Raw genomic sequence first — 22,463 nt, forward strand, 5'->3', positions numbered from 1 at the left:
GGGGGGGGGAATCAGTGTGCTTGGGTGCAGACTAGGGTGGCTGCAGCCTGCCCTGGTGGTCCCTCGGACATTGGGACCACCAGGGCAGGAGGCAGCCAGTATAATACACTTTGTAAACATTACAAAGTGTATTATACACTTTGTATGCGGCGATCGCGGGGTTAACATCCCGCCGGCGCTTCCGTATAGCCGGCGGGATGTTGCAGCGGGCGAGCGGTGACAGGCGCCGGCGGAGGATCGCGTCACGGATGACGCGATCGCTCCGCCCATGCCCTTAGAAGGACCGCCGCCTCTGTGGGTGAGCCGGTCCTTCAGGGCTCCACTTCCCGGCCGCCTCTGTGCGTTAGGCGGTCGGGAAGTGGTTAATAGTTTATGCATAAACCACTTTTTATTTTTTTCCTCATTCGCGAAAGAACTCCTTTAAACGGATTTTAATGATTTTACTCTAGTTTAGCGCCTCTGTTATACCGGTTTTGCAATATGGCCGCTTTAGCCTTGTTTCTCTCATTCCTATTTTTGCAAGTGATTATGGCAGGCTGATACTCATATCTAGCATTTCCTGTTAGGAAGCTTTTCCGAACGTTGAAAAATAATCACTGCTAAAAATCCACACAATGTACAGAACTGCATTTTTCTATTACCTCTCAAGTAAAAATTTCCACAAAGACCACAAAACCTACTGGGCTATAAACGTTACAAAAGTAATTTGAAGTGAAAGAAGGCTTAACAGCCTCCACAGCTATGTACAGTATGTAATGGGGCACCCCCAGCTGTGCAGAACCACATTCTGACATTTATATGGCAGTGAGTGCTCTGTGTGGTTTATGTAGGCTACTGGAAAAAGGCTAAAAGTGATGGCTGATTATACTCGGTGGATGACCTGTACAAGACAGCAGAGACTTGCAAATAGTACCCCCACTGTCATCTGCTAATCTGCTCTAAGTCGCGTATGATCTATGATGTACTTATGAACTCCTTTACATAATACCAGACCTGAACTCGTTTACATAAGACCAGGCTTTTACCGCAGTGACGTCCGTTACCTTTAATGGCCCATTCAATCCGTTTAGGCAGGCTGACAGCTCCCAGCTGTTAGGCTAGGTTCCAACTCGTGTAGAAAACGTACTCATTCAGTACATTCTCTACACCTGGGCCGGTTCTAGACTTTTTAACTCCTGAGGCAAGGTTGTGAGGATGCTACCTCCCCCCCAGACTTTTTAACCCCTGATGCAAAGTTGTAGGGATGCCGACACCCCCCCCCCCCCCCCCCCGGTGAGTAGCCTGGAGGGTGTAGCAGCCAGGAAGGGGGAGCAGTGGGCACAGCGGTCCAACTTCAGTGTACTTCAGTGGGCGGCATTGCAGGAAGTGACACGGCGAGTGGTGGAATGCAAGGAAGTAAGTAGGTAATTGCTTCCCCACTCACTGCTGGCTAATTTAAATTAAGCAAAACTAACTCGAGGGGGCACGGATGGAGGAGCCTCAGGCCACTGCTGTGCCCACTGCTCTCCCTTCCTGGCTGCTACCCCCTCCAGCCCCGCAGCCCCCCCACCCACAGTCAGACGGGCACCGTCCCCCACTTCTGCTGCCTGAGGAACCTCCCTCACCCCGCCTCATGGGCGGCCTGGGGCTAGATCCTATTATTAAAGAGGGATAAGAGGAACACAGTTAAAATAGAATGGGTGATGTGGCTTATCTCAATGAAGACAAGGTCAGATAATGAGCGCCTTCAGCTCTGGCTATAGATATCTCTGGCACTGTATTCAGCCTGAGGAAGTGGGCAGAGACCCATGAAATGTGTTGCTGAGTGCTTATTAAAGGTCTCTGTCATTATTTGATTTTTTTCGTCACTGAGGTAAGCCACCTCACTCTTTCTATTTTTAACTGTTTTAAATGCAGTTTTTTCACCATTTGGGCGCCTCTTACCCCCTCTTACCCCCCTTTTGTGTCATAATCCCTCCTTCGGGAGGGGTAGTCTTTTTGGTTAGGGCCTTCTACCCCTGCAACCATTTAGAGTGATTTGGTACCAAGAGAGCGACCACGTCCAGCCCTGTTGGACACCCGGGTGAAGTCGGGTTTGTGCATCTCCACCCGCCTGCAGTGGTTGGTTGTCAGCCTGCAACCTCCATTCGTGAATACCTATTCTTCTCCACCGTTTGACATACTACACTATTGGGGCTCCCGGTCTCTTTTTTTTTTCCTTTTGTTTTCACTCCAGGGTGCTCTCAGATCACCCTACCTTCCCATATCCTATTATTAAAAATAGTATCCGCTATCATCTGTTTTCCACAAAAGAGTCTCGACCTTCAGCATCTTTCCATAGCAGACCACAAAACACTGTGTGCACAGACACAATGCACACCTATGACAAGACACAGAAAATTTACTTTGTGCTTTTTTCGTGGCGGACTCAAAGCGCTTCAGGGTTGCAGCCACTTAAGGGCGCATTCCACCAGTATCATTAGGGAGACTTGCCCAAAGACTCCTTACTGGGTTTACATACTGGCTTGAGCCAGGATTCAAACACTGGTCCAATTTTTCAAATCCCACATCAGAGGCAACAGCCTTACCAGTACGCTATATGGTCCATTCTCACCAGACTGGTCACCACATGTGAAGTGCAAATACTGACGTGTCCCGTGGATTTGGTTCTGCCTCCGCTGGCACCCACCACTCGGTCCACTGCAAGGGAGAAGTGGTCTAAATAGACTGGAGCCTGGCAGAAGCACAGGGCCGCCAATGGATTGTAAAAAATCAATCCTCCTAAGCAACAGAGAGGATTTTCATTGGTTCATGGGTTTGTAAACAAATAAGCAGCAACAGGCAAAGCAGATGCAAAATGGCAGGGAATGTGACAATGGTGTGGACATGCTGAGTAGGGATGATCATAATCTGCTTATTATGATTGCGCAAAGTTTCTCATTATTTTTCACGCTTATGGCCATACGCAATTACAATTTGGACATGCAATTGATTTTGCATAATATTTTCCTAATTTTGCATAATTTTGTGCAGACTTTAGTCGGTTAATAGCAAAACCCCCATACATGCCGCCACCACCAAAATTGCTATGCAGTTAGTGGGAACAAGGCAAAACTATACTATTTTCAAAGAACTTGTAGTTTTGGAGATATCCATTTTAAAAATGCAAAGGAAAAAACGGTTTTGAAACTGTAATTTTTCAAAATTTAAAAACCCTTTCTTTGCATCTTCAAAATCTATTTTCTCAAAAACTACAAAGTGTTTTTAAAAAATATATATTTTTTTCCCCTTATTCCCGCTATTCCCCTTAACACACCTCACAATTTTGCTCATGATGGCATGTATTATAATTATTATAAATTGGATTTCTAAAGCGCCAACATATTTTGCAGTGCTGTACCCGTGGCGCTCCTATATAGTGCTAATGTAGCATGAACTAATTCCCGCAGGGCGGCGGCTTTGCGGTATTGGTTTTTTGACCCTGCATAGTTTGGCATGCAAAAGCGAATGCATATTTGCATGAGCATTGCCTCATGAATAGCCAATTAGGCCAGATTTGCAAAGCCAGACTTGCTAGGGTTAAACTTGGTGTTTGAGCACACATACATTTTCTCATGGAAAGCATTTTTTGCAGTTGTATCCTTTGGAGGCAGGTGGTGGATGGCTTGCTTTGGTGGTGTGAGCCCTGGAGTGAGTTGTCTGCGCCTGTCCTCCCCCCCCCCCCCCCACCTCTGGAGGGTTGTATGTGAGCCAGCCCTGAGCTCTAAAGCTCAGGGTGACCCATGCTTCACTTCTTTCTCATGTGGTGCCCCCAAGTTAATGCGCATGTAGCAGAATGCAATGGACGTTAAGGTAAGTGCCTGTTTTTAATATTGGGAGGTGGGTGCAGATGGTTCTCCCCGGCACTGGCCACGCTTGGGGGGGGGTCGCCTGCACCACCCAGCCTCCCCCTCCGGGGTGCCGCTGTGGTTCCCAGGCAGTGAGAGAGCCTGGGACCCCGCAGTCCCCCGGTTGTATGGGGGCATTGGGAAGCCTCCCCGTGGCGCTCCTGGATAGTGCTAATGTAGCATGAACTTATTCCCGCAGGGCGACCGCTTTGCAGCATTGGTTTTTTGACTGTGCATAGTTTGGCATGCGAAAGCAAATGCATATTTGCATGAGCATTGCCTCATGAATAGCCAATTAGGCCAGACTTTCTAGGGTTAAACTTGGTGTTTGAGCACGCATACATTTTCTCATGGAAAGTACAATAAATAAGGTTACAGACATTGATAATAGGGGTGACAGTCAACACAACAGACAATAAGCAATCTTTTGCAATAAGCAACAGCAGGGGACCTCTCTTTACAAGGGGGAAGGTTAGGTGAACTGAAAATGATCAGATCAGGTGATGCTGGGTTTTTGTGGTCCCAATTCAGAAAGCCCAAGCTGCCATTGTGTGTAAAGTGGACTGTGTTGGAGCTATATAGCCAAATTTTAAAGAAAAAAACCAGTGCCATGTTACTAATACCTTAGTGGGCGTGTCCCTGCCTATCCTGAAAGTCATGTCAGCAATAATGCTGTGTAATGGCATGAGTAGTAAGTAATTTGAGGATAGCGGTAGTGAACAGAACTCCTCTGTGCAGAGAGGCCTGGGATCAGCAATGCGGGTTACCCATCCTGTAGTAGCAGACCGTCTGGAAAAGGTGGCAGAAACAGAAGGCGCAGGGCTCGCAGCAAGGCGGTGCCGGGGGCTTGCAGCTGGACTGAAGCGGCGCACAGTTCGGTGGTGGTGGTAGGTGTGTTTTCTTTTTAGGAACTTTTTTCATCTGGAAAACACAAAATATAAACAATGTACTTTTAATGATAACATTTTCACTACCTAGAAAATAGTTCTCGAGAGAGAGGGAGAGAGAGAGAGAATATGATACATGTAAGCATTACTAGAAAGACAAAACAAATGGGCAAGCACCGTCCACATTCTCATGGAATCTTAGTAAATAGGTAGATAGATGAGGAGTGTGCAGAAAGGAACCAAAAACCTACAACATTACAAGAACCAGAAGTTCCCTGAAAAACCGCACCACTCAACTCAGAGGTACAAATTTATGACATCTTTATTCAGTACACAAAACCATAAAAACAATTAAGATCAACATCAAGGAGCACTCCGCACAATGTATAATCATGTAGTTAGTAGAGTTGGGCCGAACGGTTCGCCGGCGAACGGGGTTCGCGCGAACTTAGGTGGTTCGCGTGCGGGTACCGCACGCGAACCTTTTGCGGAAGAAGTTCGGTTCGCCCCATAATGCACCTGAGGGTCAACTTTGACCCTCTACATCACAGTCAGCAGGCCCAGTGTAGCCAATTAGGCTACACTAGCCCCTGGAGCCCCACCCCCCCTTATATAAGGCAGGCAGCGGCGGCCATTACGGCCACTCGTGTGCCTGCATTAGTCAGAGTAGGGCGAGCTGCTGCAGACTGTCTCTCAGGGAAAGATTAGTTAGGCTTAACTTCTTCCTGGCTGCATACCTGTTCTGTTCAGTGAGCCCTCAGCCCACTGCATACCTGTACTGTGATCCTGCCACTGCATAGCTGTTCAGTGATCCTGCCACAGCATACCTGTTCTGTTCAGTGAGCCCTCAGCCCACTGCATACCTGTACTGTGATCCTGCCACTGCATAGCTGTTCAGTGATCCTGCCACAGCATACCTGTTCTGTTCAGTGAGCCCTCAGCCCACTGCATACCTGTACTGTGATCCTGCCACTGCATAGCTGTTCAGTGATCCTGCCACAGCATACCTGTTCTGTTCAGTGAGCCCCCAGCCCACTGCATACCTGTACTGTGATCCTGCCACTGCATACCTGTTCAGTGATCCTGCCACAGCATACCTGTTCTGTTCAGTGAGCCCTCAGCCCACTGCATACCTGTACTGTGATCCTGCCACTGCATACCTGTTCAGTGATCCTGCCACAGCATACCTGTTCTGTTCAGTGAGCCCTCAGCCCACTGCATACCTGTACTGTGATCCTGCCACTGCATAGCTGTTCAGTGATCCTGCCACAGCATACCTGTTCTGTTCAGTGAGCCCCCAGCCCACTGCATACCTGTACTGTGATCCTGCCACTGCATACCTGTTCAGTGATCCTGCCACAGCATACCTGTTCTGTTCAGTGAGCCCTCAGCCCACTGCATACCTGTACTGTGATCCTGCCACTGCATACCTGTTCAGTGATCCTGCCACAGCATACCTGTTCTGTTCAGTGAGCCCTCAGCCCACTGCATACCTGTACTGTGATCCTGCCACTGCATAGCTGTTCAGTGATCCTGCCACAGCATACCTGTTCTGTTCAGTGAGCCCTCAGCCCACTGCATACCTGTACTGTGATCCTGCCACTGCATACCTGTTCAGTGATCCTGCCACTGTATACCTGTTCTGTGAACCCGCCACTGTATACCTGTTCTGTTCAGTGGACCCGCCACTGTATACCTGTTCTGTGAACCCGCCACTGTATACCTGTTCTGTTCAGTGGACCCGCCACTGTATACCTGTTCTGTGAACCCGCCACTGTATACCTGTTCTGTTCAGTGGACCTGCCACTGTATACCTGTTTAGTGAACACGCCACTGCATACCTGTTGTGTTCAGTGAACCTGCCACTGCATACCTGTTCTGTGAACCCGCCACTGTATACCTGTTCTGTTCAGTGGACCCGCCACTGTATACCTGTTCTGTGAACCCGCCACTGTATACCTGTTCTGTTCAGTGGACCTGCCACTGTATACCTGTTTAGTGAACACGCCACTGCATACCTGTTGTGTTCAGTGAACCTGCCACTGCATACCTGTTCTGTGAACCCGCCACTGTATACCTGTTCTGTTCAGTGGACCCGCCACTGTATACCTGTTCTGTGAACCCGCCACTGTATACCTGTTCTGTTCAGTGGACCTGCCACTGTATACCTGTTTAGTGAACACGCCACTGCATACCTGTTGTGTTCAGTGAACCTGCCACTGCATACCTGTTCTGTGAACCCGCCACTGTATACCTGTTCTGTTCAGTGGACCCGCCACTGTATACCTGTTCTGTTCAGTGGACCTGCCACTGTATACCTGTTCTGTTCAGTGGACCTGCCACTGTATACCTGTTTAGTGAACACGCCACTGCATACCTGTTGTGTTCAGTGAACCCGCCACTGTATACCTGTACTGTTCAGTGAACCCACCGCATCAGTGCGCATACCTGTGCAGTTAAGTGAACCCACCTACCTACGTGAGTGCACGCAGTGTGATATACCACTCCGTGCATACCCGATATGGACAAAACAGGTAGAGGAAGAGGAAGAGGTAGTGGCAGAGGCAGAGGAAGGCCACCCGGCAGGTCTGCGCGAGGTCGTGTAAATGTAATTTCGTGTGGACCTGGCCCACAGTACAGTGCTCGGAAGAAGGCACGTCCCATCACCTCCCAAGATTGTCAGGACGTGGTTGAGTATTTAGCGACACAGAACACCTCATCTTGCTCAGCCACCAGCGCTACTACTAGCACCACTTCCGCTGCATTTGACACTTCGCAAGAATTATTTAGTGGTGGTGAAATCACTGATGCACAGCCATTGTTACAGCCAGATGAATTTTCACCAGCTCATATGTCTGCGTTACGCGACAACACTATGGATGTAACGTGTAAGGAGGATGAAGGACCTACACATTTGGATTTTTCTGAGGCAAGCGAAGCTGGGCAGGATGATTACGATGATGACGATGATAGGGATCCTCTGTATGTTCCCAATAGAGGAGATGAAGAGGGGGACAGTTCAGAGGGGGAGTCAGAGAGTAGTAGGAGGATAGAAGTTGCTGAAAGAAGCTGGGGCAGCTCTTCGTCAGAAACAGCTGGTGGCAGAGTCCGGCACCATGTATCGCCAGATTCGCCACCTATGTACAGCCAGCCAACTTGCCCTTCAGCATCAGCTGCTGAGGTGCCCACATCCCAGGGTGGCTCAGCGGTGTGGAAATTTTTTAATGTGTGTGCCTCAGATCGGACCAAAGCCATCTGTTCGCTCTGCCAACAAAAATTGAGCCGTGGAAAGGCCAACACTCACGTAGGGACAAGTGCCTTACGAAGGCACCTGCAGAAAAGGCACAAACAGCAATGGGATGGCCACCTGAGCAAAAGCAGCAGCAGCACACAAAAGCAAAGTCACCCTCCTTCTCCTCTTCCTCCTTCAGGTGCATCATCTGCTTATGCCGCTCTCTCCCTTGCACCTTCACAGGCACCCTCCTCCACTCCGCCTCTGCCCTTGAGCGGTTCCTGCTCCTCTGCCCACAGCAGCAGTCAGGTGTCCGTGAAGGAAATGTTTGAGCGGAAGAAGCCACTTTTGGCCAGTCACCCCCTTGCCCGGCGTCTGACAGCTGGCGTGGCGGAACTGTTAGCTCGCCAGCTGTTACCATACCGGCTGGTGGACTCTGAGGCCTTCCGTAAATTTGTGGCCATCGGAACACCGCAGTGGAAGATGCCAGGCCGCACTTATTTTTCCAGAAAGGCCATACCCCAACTGCACCGTGAAGTTGAGAGGCAAGTGGTGTCATCTCTTGCGAAGAGCGTTGGGTCAAGGGTACACCTGACCACGGATGCCTGGTCTGCCAAGCACGGGCAGGGCCGCTACATTACCTACACAGCCCATTGGGTGAACCTGGTGGTGAACGATGGCAAGCAGAAAGCGGCGGACCAAATTGTGACACCTCCACGGCTTGCAGGCAGGCCTCCTGCCACCTCCTCTCCTCCTGCTACATGCTCTTCGCTGTCCTCCTCCTCCTCCTTGGCTGAGTGGCAGTTCTCCTCTCCAGCTACACAGCCCCAGCTCCGCAGGGCCTATGCTGCATGCCAGGTACGACGGTGTCACGCCATCTTAGACATGGCTTGTCTCAAAGCGGAGAGTCACACTGGAGCAGCTCTCCTGGCTGCTCTTAAGAAACAGGTGGATGAGTGGCTGACCCCGCACCACCTGGAGATAGGCAACGTGGTGTGCGACAACGGCAGCAATCTGCTTGCCGCTTTGCATATGGGGAAGCTGACACACATACCCTGCATGGCACATGTCATGAATCTGGTGGTTCAAAGATTTGTGGCAAAGTACCCTGGCTTAGCGGATGTCCTGAAGCAGGCCAGGAAGTTCTGTGGGCATTTGAGGCGCTCTTACACAGCCATGGCACGATTTGCAGAAATTCAGCGTAAAAACAACATGCCGGTGAGACGCCTCATTTGCGATAGCCCCACTCGCTGGAACTCGACCCTCCTCATGTTCTCCCGCCTGCTAGAACAGAAGAAAGCCGTCACCCAGTACCTCTACAACTGGAGTAGAACGAAACAGTCTGGGAAGATGGGGATGTTCTGGCCCGACAACTGGACAATGATGAAAAATGCATGCAGGCTCATGCGGCCGTTTGAGGAGGTGACCAACCTGGTGAGCCGCAGTGAGGGCACCATCAGCGACTTAATTCCCTACGCGTACTTCTTGGAGCGTGCTGTGCGTAGAGTGGCGGATGAAGCTGCGAATGAGCGTGACCAGGAACCGTTACGGCAGGAACAGGCATGGGACCAATTTTCATCAGACCCAGCTGTTTCCTCAACACCTGCGGCAGCACAGAGGGGGGAGGAGGAGGAAGAAGAGAGGTCATGTGCAGAAGATGAGTCAGACTCAGAGGATGATGAGCAAGGTGTTTCTTTGGGGGAGGAGGAGGAGGAGGAGGGGACAGCGGCAGGAGAACAACCGCAGCAGGCGTCGCAGGGGGCTTGTGCTGCGCAACCTTCCCGTGGTATTGTTCGCGGCTGGGGGGAGGAGGTTGACTTACCTGACGTCACTGAGGAAGAGCAAGAGGAGATGGAGGGTACTGGATCCGACTTTGTGCAGATGTCGTCTTTTATGCTGTCCTGCCTGTTGAGGGACCCCCGTATAAAAAACCTCAAGGGGAATGAGCTGTACTGGGTGGCCACACTACTAGACCCTCGGTACAGGCACAAAGTGGCGGACCTGTTACCAACTCACCGGAAGGTGGAAAGGATGCAGCACATGCAGAACCAGCTGTCAACTATGCTTTACAATGCCTTTAAGGGTGATGTGACGGCACAACGCCAGCAAGGTACCACTGCCACTAATCCTCCTCCCGTGTCCACGCAGTCAAAGACAGGACGCTCCAGCGATCTCATGGTGATGTCGGACATGCGGACGTTCTTTAGTCCAACGCCTCGCCGTAGCCCTTCCGGATCCACCCTCCACCAACGCCTGGAACGGCAGGTAGCCGACTACCTGGCCTTAAGTGTGGATGTAGACACTGCTGTGAACAGCGATGAGGAACCCTTGAACTACTGGGTGCGCAGGCTTGACCTGTGGCCAGAGCTGTCCCAATTTGCCATCCAACTTCTCTCCTGCCCTGCCGCAAGCGTCCTCTCAGAAAGGACCTTCAGCGCAGCTGGAGGCATTGTCACAGAGAAGAGAAGTCGCCTAAGTCACAAAAGTGTTAAGTACCTCACCTTTATAAAAATGAATGAGGCATGGATCCCGGAGGGCTGCTGCCCGCCCCAAGACTAAGTCAGTCCCCGCACATACAGCATCTCTGCCTGCACGCCGTGTGACTGGCTGCCTGGCCTGCCCCAAGAAGACTAAGTCGCTCCCAGTCCCTCCACACAGCATGTCTGCCTGCAGGCCGCTTCACTACCTTCTCCGCCACCACCAACAGGGTCCGGGACTCCAGGCGGATTGCTGAATTTTTTAGGCCGCTGCTAGCAGCGGCCGCTGTAATAATTTTTCGGGTGCGTGTACATGACTGCCTAATTTTTCTGGCTGCACTGCGGGCAGCTGCAACAACAAAAGAAAAGGCATGAACATGCGCCCATTCCCCTTCGTGATCATTACCTTGCCGTGGTGAAGGGGCTTGCGTATCACAATGGAGCAATGACCGGCGCCTAGATGAGTGTCTCGGGGGGCACACCCACGATAATAAGGTCGTTGCCTCATTGTGGTCAGACCAAATTTGATCAGCTGGACAGTCACTGTTCTGTCATTCAGCTACATCAGCCAGGTGACTGACCATATGGGCTGTAAAGCCACCAAAACCTGCACTCTCGCCATGGTGCGCACCAGTCCAGCACGGCCGTCACTACACAAACAGCTGTTTGCGGTGCGTTACACGATGAGTTTGGTGCGTCAGTGTGAAGCAGTACCTTAATTACACTACCTGATTGATGTATACACATGCAAGATGTTTGAAAGCACTTTAGGCCTGTCATTTAACATTCAATGTGATTTCTGCCCTTAAAACGCTGCTTTGCGTCAAATCCAGATTTTTCCCGGGGACTTTTGGCATGTATCCCACTCCGCCATCCCCCCCTCCAGGTGTTAGACCCCTTGAAACATCTTTTCCATCACTTTTGTGGCCAGCATAATTAATTTTTTTTTTCAAAGTTCGCATCCCCATTGAAGTCTATTGCGGTTCGCGAACTTTAACGCGAACCGAACCTTTCGCGAAAGTTCGCGAACCCGGTTCGCGAACTGAAAATCGGAGGTTCGGCCCAACTCTAGTAGTTAGTAACAATCAACTCACAAACGTCCTGCAATATTAACATAGTATATATGTATATGATATGTACTCACACCATTGTGAGATATGAATGGTTAAATAAATACATAAATGATTCCCCGGATGATCAGGTACAGCCCCTCAACTAATAAAGTGCAAATGCATATAGTGTATAAAGGGACTGACAAGTCCTATATAAACAATGAAGATGGAGGGTCAATGAAAAGACCTCCACGTAAGACAGTGTGTGAAAGATCTGCAGCCGTGAAAGTGAGAGATGAAAATGAGAGATAAAAACCACTACGTGAAAACAAACCCCCCAAAGAAGAGGGGAGTGAAGAAAGTGTCTGGAGGCTGTAGCTTACCGGGTGGCAGAGCAGTGAGATGGCAAAGAGGAGAGCGCCCCCGTGATAGGCCGTCGCGATTCGCTGCCTGGGATGTGCAGCTTCGTCTGGGCAACATGTAAGGGGGTAACTACAAATCATGGGGCCTCCCAGCAAAACTTTGATAGGGTCCCCCGATGTTGATACCCCTTCCCTTGCCTACTCCTGGTGAGCCTGGGGTTCCATCTTCACAAAGGATTGGACCCCAATATTGGAGGGAGTGAAGTAATAGTTGGAGTCCCCTTACAGCTCTAGGACTCCCTGTGGTCCCTGTAGTCACACCCTGGGCACAGGCACAACACAGTGTCTGATAAGATGATCGATGAAAGGGTTATTTTTCCAATTACAAAGACACCAGAACACCAGGTCAGGATACCATAATCAGCACTGAGTTCTGAGTATGGAAGGCTCTTATAGACCCCCAAGGAATTTCCTTCACATGTGTTGGGGTAGTTATAACAGAGAAGGTTGAGGCACTGTATATTGCAAACTTGTACTTGTATGGCAATCATGCATATGTGCAACGAACCTGTCTGCAACCACACCTGTCTCCAGAGATGTATAGAGTACCTAAGCCAAAGCTCGGGTACAAAATTAGATACTTAAAGAGAGGGAAGCCTCATGATCCAATTGAGGCTCCCCTCCCTACTCTAAAGTCCCCCGTTGCTGAGTGCGCCCCCCAGAAGATTAGCGACAATGCTGTGCAGCTCTTCTTCCTCCAGCGTGGCCACGCAATAGCCGAATCGGCCCTGATGCACAGTAAGCTGGAGCTGTGAGCTCTGTAGTACTGCGCATGAGCGGGCTAGCTCTCGCAGCTACTGCGCGGCCCCGCTTCAGGAAGAAGAGCTGCGCAGCCCTGATGTGAAGGGGGGCAGCGCTCTGCAATGGGGGCTTCAGAGCAGGGAAGCAGGCTCGATAGGATCCTGAGGCTTTCCTCTCTTAAGGTATCTATTTGGTTTTGATCCCAAGCTTCAGCTCAGAATCACTTTAACATGTTCCAGGAACCTAGGGCATAACATTTGGGCGGTTTGATATACAGAAAAGCGACCACTGAAACAGATTATTGCGTATACAACAAATTCAGAGTGGCGATGCAAAACTCCTGTTTAAAAGGTCTTTTCACCCAGCCGGGCGCTTTTACCTATCTTGGGTCACCTGCACACTGCAAATCCGATTTGCGATTCTGATTCGAAATTCCAATTTGTGATTCCAATTTTCCCTGGATGCTATCAAAACAAAAAGAAAAACGCAGAAAAAACACAGCACGCAGTACCGATTAAAAACGCAAATCAGAATTGCATGCAAAACCACGTCAAAATCGCAAATCTGAATCGCATGTAGTGGGCAAGAGGCCTGAAACTGATCACAGTGGTTGCAATTTCTGCATCTAACTTTTCCAATTAGCATATGTCTCTGCAACCAATTCTGATCCTGTATCACTCTAAATTCACTACTAGTGACAATGTCACCAATCGTCCATAGATACTAAAAAAGTTGAGGCCCGAAGGTAACTATTTATATATTTTAAAAAAATGTTACTTATGTGTGTGTGCTTTATTATTATTTTGGTTATTTATTTTGGTAACTATGGGAGAGTGGGGGAGGCAAGGGGTTGATTACTGTGGGAGTTTATGCATTTTTATTCAATTTTACATATGTAGGTGTAGTTTTACCATTTGGCCACTATATCCCCCGCCGCCCTCTCTTGACGCACTTCCGGTTTACATTTGAAGTCGCGTCAAGAGAGCGCAGAAGTACCACGATGACATGAACGAGGGTACGCGTCATCTACATGATGACACGTACCCTGGTACGCATCATCGCGGTACTTCTGCGCTCTCTTGACGCGACTTCAAATGTAAACAGGAAGTGCGTCAAGAGAGGGCGGAAGTACCAGATGGTACTAGCGCCTAGCATCTCTGGCTGCCCGCTTCCTGCCCTCCTCCTCAGGTACTTTTGGGGGGCTTAAATTTAACGTTATAGGGTACCGGCAAAAGGGAGAGCTTAGCGGTGAGGGGTGGGGGGCATTTCCGACCCCCCCGCGCTCGGGGCATGCTCTCCCTTTATGCTGGGACCCTATATGTGTTCGGCCGAACAAAGAAGGCACGTTCGGGCAGCGTGGCCGAGCACCCTCGGGGGGTGCCGAACCAAACCCGAACAGGCCAAAATCCGGGCGAACCCGAACAGTGGCGAACACTGTTCGCCCATCACTACTCTTATTGCCCTGGCAGGGGGAATTTTATTACTGATGTACAAGAACAGACAATCAGTCCTGCCAAAAGAGACTTGAAGCTGCCAGGCCCCCCTTATTGGTGGGTCAAGGGTGTAGAGCACTGTTTAGTTGTATATACTGGAATTCTTGATTACCATGTGAGATAAAATTCTTGTACTGCTTATTTATTAGAGAAATGTTTAATACAAATATTGTAACAGAAGTGGAGATATATTATAGAAACATTTCCAGTTACCTTGGCCAGTTTATTTCGTTCTGCATCCACCCTGCTCACTCGCCGTGATGCCCTTGTTAAATCTGTGAGACGGAGAGAGAGGAGATCACATCGGTTGGCATTTCACAACAATCTTCTTCCTGAAAGACACATCAGATGATAACATCTGTTCCTTGAGAATCAGAGGCGTATATACCAGGGTGCACATACGGCACGTGCCAAGGGTGCTTCCTAAAGAACTGGAGGTGCCTCAATGAAGTGTTTATGGTGGACTTCACAGAATTTCCTCCTCCTTTCCCTCCAAAGATTGGGTCCTTGCAATGGCTCAGCCCCAAGCATCATGTGACATAAGGAGGGAAGCAGAGTCAATATGGAGACTTAAAGGGAATCTGAAGTGAAAATAAACTTATGAGATAATGCATTGTATGTGTAGTACAGCTAAGAAATAGAACATTAGTAGCAAAGATATGAGTATCATATTGATTCCAGTACAGTACTATTTTCTGAAGCACTTATGCATCAAAGAAACAGTGAAAGACAACTCCAAATAAGATTTTACTGCAGGGAAGTTCAAAGGGTCATTAGCGCTGCTCCATTTCATAGTTTAAAATACACAAGTGGGGCTTGCACTCTCTTGGAGGTAGGCACTTATCTGTTTTTAAGTAGCGCTGTTCATTTCCTTGCCATATTAAAATACAGAGGGCCTGATTCACAAAAGCCTGCTAACTTAGTTAGCACACCTAAAATCTTTGGCCGTGCTAACTACAGTGCTAAGTAGTAAGCACGCTCACAGCTTTTACTTATCGTGCGCAAAGGTTAGCGCCACGTGGTGCGTGCGGAACGTCACACCGGGTGTGCCACGTCGCACCGGGGGCGCTCGAAACGTTGCACGGTGCGACGGTTCGGACGCACCCGGTGCAACGTATTTTTGAGGCATCCGGTGCGACGTTTCGCGCACACTGTACTGCGCTAAACTTTGCTCACAATAAATTAGCACATGAAGCTTAAAGTGAACCTCCGGACTAAAAATCTACTCAGCAGAACTTAAAAAGGCTTGGTGTTTTTTTAACAGTTTCACAGCATCAGAACTTTGTTTTTCTTACCAAAGCATCATTTTTAGCTGCATTTTTAGCTAAGCTCCACCCATGAAAGAAGAAAAGCCCAGGCTGTTTTTTTTCCCTGATGCTGTGCAGAGCATGATGGGATTTCCTATGTTGTTAATCACGTTGCCTAGTAACTGGGAGAGGTGCTCAGGACACAGGACAGTTGGAACTGTGTCTCATGCTCCCTGTCACCTCCTTTCAACCAAAAAAGATGGCAGCCATCATGAAATCAAACATTTGCCTGTTCTTTTAAAACAGGGTGGGTAAGAGATTATATAACCTATCTATTTTAATTAACATAACTAATGTAACTTAATGACAGTATGTTTGTTTAGGTTGGAGTTATTCTTTAACGTGACCTAAAGCTCTTTAGGCGTGCTAAGGGCCTTTTCACAGGCGTGCTAACACTTAGCACGCTTTTGTGAATCGAGCCCAGAGTGTCATTTGTAAACTACATATATTAGAGAATGACACAAAAAAGCAATATAACTGAAAATAAAAATATGAGACTCCTCTCTTTGCTACTAATGTTCTATGAATTATCCGTATTACACATACCATTTATTATATCATAAGTTATTTTCCACTTCAGTATCACTGTAATGCTGGACAGCATGGAGGCAGGTAAAGTTATGAGCAGACAGTGGTGTAGCATTAGGGGGTGCATAGGTTGCAACCTCACCAGGGCCCCTGGACCACATGTGGAGGGGTCGCCAGTCACTGCATTAGCTCTGTATTGATGCTGCAGTGGTAATGATCACCTCTGTATGTTCATAAATTATTGGTAATGATTAACAAAGCATTCCTTTTCTTCTGGTTATGTATCTCTCACACACTGGCTGTCCTGGGAAGGTCGGTTTTAGAAGCATGTATCATGTGATTATATAATAATCCCAACTGGGAGAGGGCATAAGATAAGAACACCCCTGCCACGCCTCTAATCACTCCCCCACCCCGAACACAAATGTCACAAAGAATTCATAAGTTAAAGGATACCCAAACTGAAATGTGACATAATGAGATAGACATGTGTCTGTACAGTGCCTAGCACACAAATAACTATGCTGTGCTCCTTTTTTGCTTTCTCTACCTGAAACAGTTAAACATCAGCTATGCAATTGGCTGACTCAGTCCAGACTCAGTCCTGACTCAGACAGGAAGTGACTACAGTGTGACCCTCACTGATAAGAAATTCCAACTATAAAACACTTTCCTAGCAGAAAATGGCTTCTGAGAGCAAGAAAGAGGTAAAAAAGGGGAATTTCTTATCAGTGAGGGTCACACTGTAGTCACTTCCTGTCAGGACTGAATCTGCCACTTACATACCTGATATTTAACTCTTTCAGGGAAAGAAAGAAAAAAAGGAACACAGAATAGTTATTTATGTGCTAGGCACTGTACATACACATGTCTATCTCATTATGTCACATTTCAGTTCAGGTATCCTTTAAAGATTTTAGTTCCCAAAGAACTAGTCCCTTTGAAACTAGTCCCTTTGAAACAATAACAGTTGAGCGCTATCCATAGAGTGGTGCGGGAGAGGGTGTGTGTAAAATTTGGACCCATGGCTCCATAGCTACGCCACTGTTTGCAGATTCCTATAACGAATCAGTTAATTTGGGCGCCGGTGGTCAGCTGGTAAAATGGGCACCACATTTATGTCATAGACCAAAATATAAATTGCGGATATGCCAGTGCCCAGATGTTAATACGGGCACCAGCGTTACCCCTTAATTATCATAATTAGATGCACTTACTGTATATTGGTGAAGATTGCGGAGGACTGAGTCATTTATGGTCAGGCATTGTTACAGGTCATGAAAAACCCAAAATTCCTGTCTCAAAAAATTAGCATATTGCATCCGACCAATAAAAGTAAAGTGTTTTTAAAACAAAAAAAGTCAACCTTCAAATAATTATGTTCAGTTATGCACTCAATACTTGGTCGGGAATCCTTTTGCAGAAATGACTGCTTCAATGCGGCGTGGCATGGAGGCAATCAGCCTGTGGCACTGCTCAGGTGTTATAGAGGCTCAGGATGCTTCGATAGCGGCTTAAGCTCATCCAGAGTGTTGGGTCTTGCGTCTCAACTTTCTCTTCACAATATCAGACAGATTCTCTATGGGTTTCAGGTCAGGAGAGTTGGCAGGCCAATTGAGCACAGTAATACCATGGTCAGTAAACCATTCACCAGTGGTTTTGGCACTGTGAGCAGGTGCCAGGTCGTGCTGAAAAATGAAATCTTCATCTCCATAAAGCTTTTCAGCAGATGGAAGCATGAACCCACTTTTGAACCAGAAACAGCAGCAGAAGCGCCTGACCTGGGCTACAGAGAAGCAGCATTAGACTGTTGCTCAGTGGTCCAAAGTACTTTTTTCGGATGAAAGCAACTTTTACATGTCATTCAGAAATCAAGGTGCCAGAGTCTAGAGGAAGACTGGGGAGAGGGAAATGCCAAAATGCCTGAAGTCCAGTGTCAAGTATCCACAGTCAGTGATGGTCTGGGGTACCATGTCAGCTGCTGGTGTTGGTCCACTGTGTTTTATCAAGGGCAGGGTCAATGCAGCTAGCTATCAGGAGATTTTGGAGCACTTCATGCTTCCATCTGCTGAAAAGCTTTATGGAGATGAAGATTTCATTTTTCAGCACGACCTGGCACCTGCTCACAGTGCCAAAACCACTGGTGAATGGTTTACTGACAATGGTATTACTGTGCTCAATTGGCCTGCCAACTCTCCTGACCTGAAACCCATAGAGAATCTGTGGAATATTGTGAAGAGAAAGTTGAGAGACGCAAGACCCAACACTCTGGATGAGCTTAAGGCCGCTATTGAAGCATCCTGGGCCTCCATAACACCTGAGCAGTGCCACAGGCTGATTGCCTCCATGCCACGCCGCATTGAAGCAGTCATTTCTGCAAAAGGATTCCCTACCAAGTATTGAGTGCATAACTGAACATAATTATTTGAAGGTTGACTTTTTTTGTTTTAAAAACACTTTTCTTTTATTGGTCGGATGAAATATGCTAATTTTTTGAGACAGGAATTTTGGGTTTTCATGAGCTGTATGCCCAAATCATCAATATTAAAACAATAAAAGGATTGAACTACTTCAGTTTTAATGAATCTAAAATATATGAAAGTGTAATGTTTATCAGTACATTACAGAAAATAATGAACTTTATCACAATATGCTAATTTTTTTTAGAAGATCCTGTAGTAATAACTGGACCAGATTCTTACTGACCTACAATGGAAACAGGTGGAAGAAGCTCTGACAGCCGGACAGTGCTCCCGGTATTGTCTCTCTCTCTTTCTTCTTCCAATACAATGTGCGAATAGGCCAGTGCCATGAACCAGCTGAGGACAATCACAATAAGGCCATTCATTTCTGCAAAGGCAAAAAATAAATTAATGTCATGCGTTGTGTACTTTAACCACTTCACCTCCAAGGTTTTTTTTCCCCTTAAACACCCGAGCAATAGCGCTCCTTCCATTCATTGGCCTATAACTTCATTACTACTTATCACAACAAAACAATTTATATCTTGTTTTTTTCGCCACCAATTAGGCTTTCTTTGGGGGGTACTTTTTGCTAAGAATTATTTTATTCTAACTGCATTTTAACTGGAAAAATAAGAAAAAATGTAAAAAATGTATTATTTCTCGGCCATCATACTTTTAAAACCCACACATTTTATTTGCCCATTTGTCCCGGTTATTGCTACGTTTATGATTTTTCCCTAGTACAATGTATGGCGCCGATATTTTATTTGGAAATAAAGGTGCATTTTTTCAGTTTTGTGTCCATCATTAATTACAAGCCCATAGTTATAAAATTAACAGTAATATACTGTCTTGACATACATATTAAAAAAGTTCAGTCCTTAAAGTAACTATTTATGTATTTTTTTTTAAAATTGTATATGTTTTTTTTTAAAAAAAATTTGGGGGGGGGGGGGGGGGGGGTAACTACTGTGGAGTGTGGGTGGGGGGGAGGAGTTAATTTCACATGTAAAAAAAACAAATAAAAAAAAAGGTTGTAGATGTAATTTTACTATTTGGCCACCAGATATCCTCACGCATAACCTCTCTATGCGTAGTAATACTAGGAAGTAATGTGTGCACGTGTAAGTATCAGTTTTTGTGAAAGACGGCACCGCCTCAGTGGCAGTAACAAGCACGGGGGGGGGGGGGGGCACAGGGGGGTGAACGGGATTGCGCGGCAGTAGGGGAGAGGTAGCTTCGTCCCTGCAAGGTAAAGCAGGGATGTAGATATTGGTGCCTGGGGAGGTGAAGTGGTTAAAGGACTACTATCGCGAAAATTTGTAAAATGCAAAACACAAATAAAAAGTACATTCCTCCCAGAGTAAAATAAGACAAATTATTTTTTTCCTATGTTGCTATCACTTACAGTAGGTTGTAGAAATCTGACAGAACTGACAGGTTTTGGACTAGCCCATCTCCTCATAGGGGATTCTTGGGATTTTCTTTATTTTGAAATGCACTTCGTGAATGGCATTTGCTGAGTCCAACTGCCAGCATAGTGTGCAAATAGTGTGAGAATCCCCCATGAAGAGATGGACTAGTCAAAAGCCCGTCAGTTCTGTCTGATTTCTACTAACTACTGTAAGTGGCAGCAACATAGGTATAAAGTAATTCATAGCTCATTTTACTCCAGAGGTAACATACTTCTTATTTGTATGTGTTTACAGGTATTTAAAATTTAAAAAAAAATTGCAACAGCGGTCCTTTAAAGAGAAACTCCGACCAAGAATTGAACTTTATCCCAATCAGTAGCTGATACCCCCTTTTGCATGAGAAATCTATTCCTTTTTACAAACAGACCATCAGGGGGCGCTGTATGGCTGATATTGTGGTGAAACCCCTCCCACAAGAAGCTCTGAGTACGTACTCTTGGCAGTTTCCTGTCTGTGAACCCTGTTGCATTGTGGGAAATAGCTGTTTACAGCTGTTTCCAACTGCCAAAAAAGCATGCAGCAGCTACATCACCTGCCAACAGTAAAAATGGCACCATGTAATAAATGTCAGAATGTAAATCAGGGTTCAAGATTTTACAACGGGCAAACACTGACTAAATCATTTATACATAATTATTGTAAAAATGAAGCACTTTTTTTATCACATTATTTTCACTGGAGTTCCTCTTTAGGGAAACTTTATTTAAAAAAACAAACATCGCCTTATAAGTCAGTGCTGCACAAGCCATAACATAATATAATGCTACTAGTAAAAAACCCCGCCCTTTAAAAAATGGGCGTTAGGCGACGGGCGCTCCCCCTCTCCCCCCCCCCCAGCAACGCGAGCACAGATGCGTCCAGCTAGCTCGTCCTCCATCGCTGACTGCAGTATATGCACACAGGGAGATGTTGCTTGCTTGCCAGTTGGAAAAAGCTGTTATTTCCCACATTGCAATGAGGTTTACAGACAGCAAACTGTCAGGTCTGGAAGCAGGGACACACATACACAGGGACAGGACGCAGAGACACAGGGGATTGATTATATAGGACTAGTTGATCCATGGCCGTTTAAAAACGGGCTCTAGGTCCGTCTTTGCACAGTGTGCATGCGCGCGCACCAACCGCTGAAGCGCGTGATCACACCCACCGCTCGCACGCACCTGCTGCTCGCAGGCGCGCACCTGTCCGCCCGCGCACACGCCTGCCCGGCTCACTGACCCTGTCTTCAAATCCCAATGACTGTCTGGGTTAGTGCTGCGTACATTCGCAGTAGCTGAAAGCACGGACCCAGAGACAGGTGTACGCAGAGACACCTGTCTCTTATTATATAGGATTTGGGATTAACTATAATAATAACAACTTATTTTGTGCTTTTATGCAACCATGGTAACAGAACTCTGGAGTACAAAACAAAAACTCCAACTTTGCTGCATGAGTAATTAGTTGCACACAGCAGAGACAACTGCTAGGTCTCTTATGACACCTGCACTAATACAGTGACGGTTCAAAAACTCTGGACACTTGACAGTTTCTTTTTAAAACATTGTGGAATGTCTGTGTTTTTCAATAATAAATAAACATAGTAGGCAGGTGGAAATAATACTAGACATTAATGCTTGTATTTTATAGTACTGGAATAAATACAGGTGGATATTGGTATTTCTATTTCTGTTAAAGGGTACCTGTGAGGCGTACGTATGCACGAATTGGTGGTGAGTTCGGTGCATGGAGAGCCGAATTATGTCTCGCCCTGCTGCCGCAAAACTTCCCGACGGCGTTGTCACAACTCGAAGGGAGAGGTCCTTCTGGACCCAGCAACTGCCAGAGCCCCGAATTACCGCTGTGTGCCCCGCGCAGCATTACATTGCTACTAAGGGGCGCCTGGTTTCGGTGAGCTCTGTGCGCCGAAACCACCTGTTTCGCCTGTGAGGAAAAAAGTTCCAAGTTAGATACCTCAATAGAGGGAACCCTCTGAATAATCCATATACCCGTCCTGACTCAAACTCATTCAGCTGCTCCTTGTTGTACTTTGCCTGAGGAAGCGGGCATCAGACCAGAAATGCGTTTCAGATGTTATTGGAGTAAGAAATAAATGTTGAATACGTTTTAAAGAGAATCTGTATTCACAAAATGAAGTATAAACAAACATACCTGCCTGTTTGGGGTGATCTCCTAGCCCCCTCTGTAATATTTTTGCTGCTCTCCGCTGCAATAAAGAGGGTAAAAAAACAGTTTTATAAACTGTTTTGTAAACAGAAAAGATGGCCACCAAAACAGGAAGTACATCAGCAGAGCAGTGAACTCAGTTAATACACAGTGAGTACACAGAGAATTCAGTGAGTTACACATTGAATTCAGTCTCCAGAGGTTATGTGCAAGTTTTGAAAGAGCTCTGTGTCAATGAAGCATGACAAGCGGTGTCTGCTCTGCACTGGTGTCAGCCTGACAGGCAGCTTCCTCCAGCTATTCTTTGTTCAGTTTATCAGTCTGTGTTTATCAGCCTCACAGATAGCAGACA

The 22,463-nt window shown here is 47.1% G+C and overlaps 1 protein-coding gene across 4 annotated transcripts in view; it reads right to left on the minus strand.

The window, feature by feature from the left end:
• Positions 1–3,278: 3,278 nt before the first annotated feature.
• The window catches only part of LOC137541170 (agouti-signaling protein-like), an 80,963-nt gene continuing 61,778 nt past the window's right edge, over positions 3,279–22,463 (minus strand). For all 4 annotated transcript variants that reach the window (XM_068262339.1, XM_068262340.1, XM_068262341.1 and 1 more), the window contains 3 exons: positions 18,712–18,855; positions 14,384–14,445; positions 3,279–4,787 (listed from right to left, as the gene is read on the minus strand). In XM_068262339.1, coding sequence (XP_068118440.1) covers positions 4,617–4,787; positions 14,384–14,445; positions 18,712–18,853 — 375 coding nt within the window. In that variant the 5' untranslated portion in view covers positions 18,854–18,855 and the 3' untranslated portion in view covers positions 3,279–4,616. The remainder of the gene's footprint in view (positions 4,788–14,383; positions 14,446–18,711; positions 18,856–22,463) is intronic.

The sequence above is a fragment of the Hyperolius riggenbachi genome, chromosome 12 (assembly GCF_040937935.1).
Source record: "Hyperolius riggenbachi isolate aHypRig1 chromosome 12, aHypRig1.pri, whole genome shotgun sequence".
NCBI lineage: Eukaryota > Metazoa > Chordata > Amphibia > Anura > Hyperoliidae > Hyperolius > Hyperolius riggenbachi.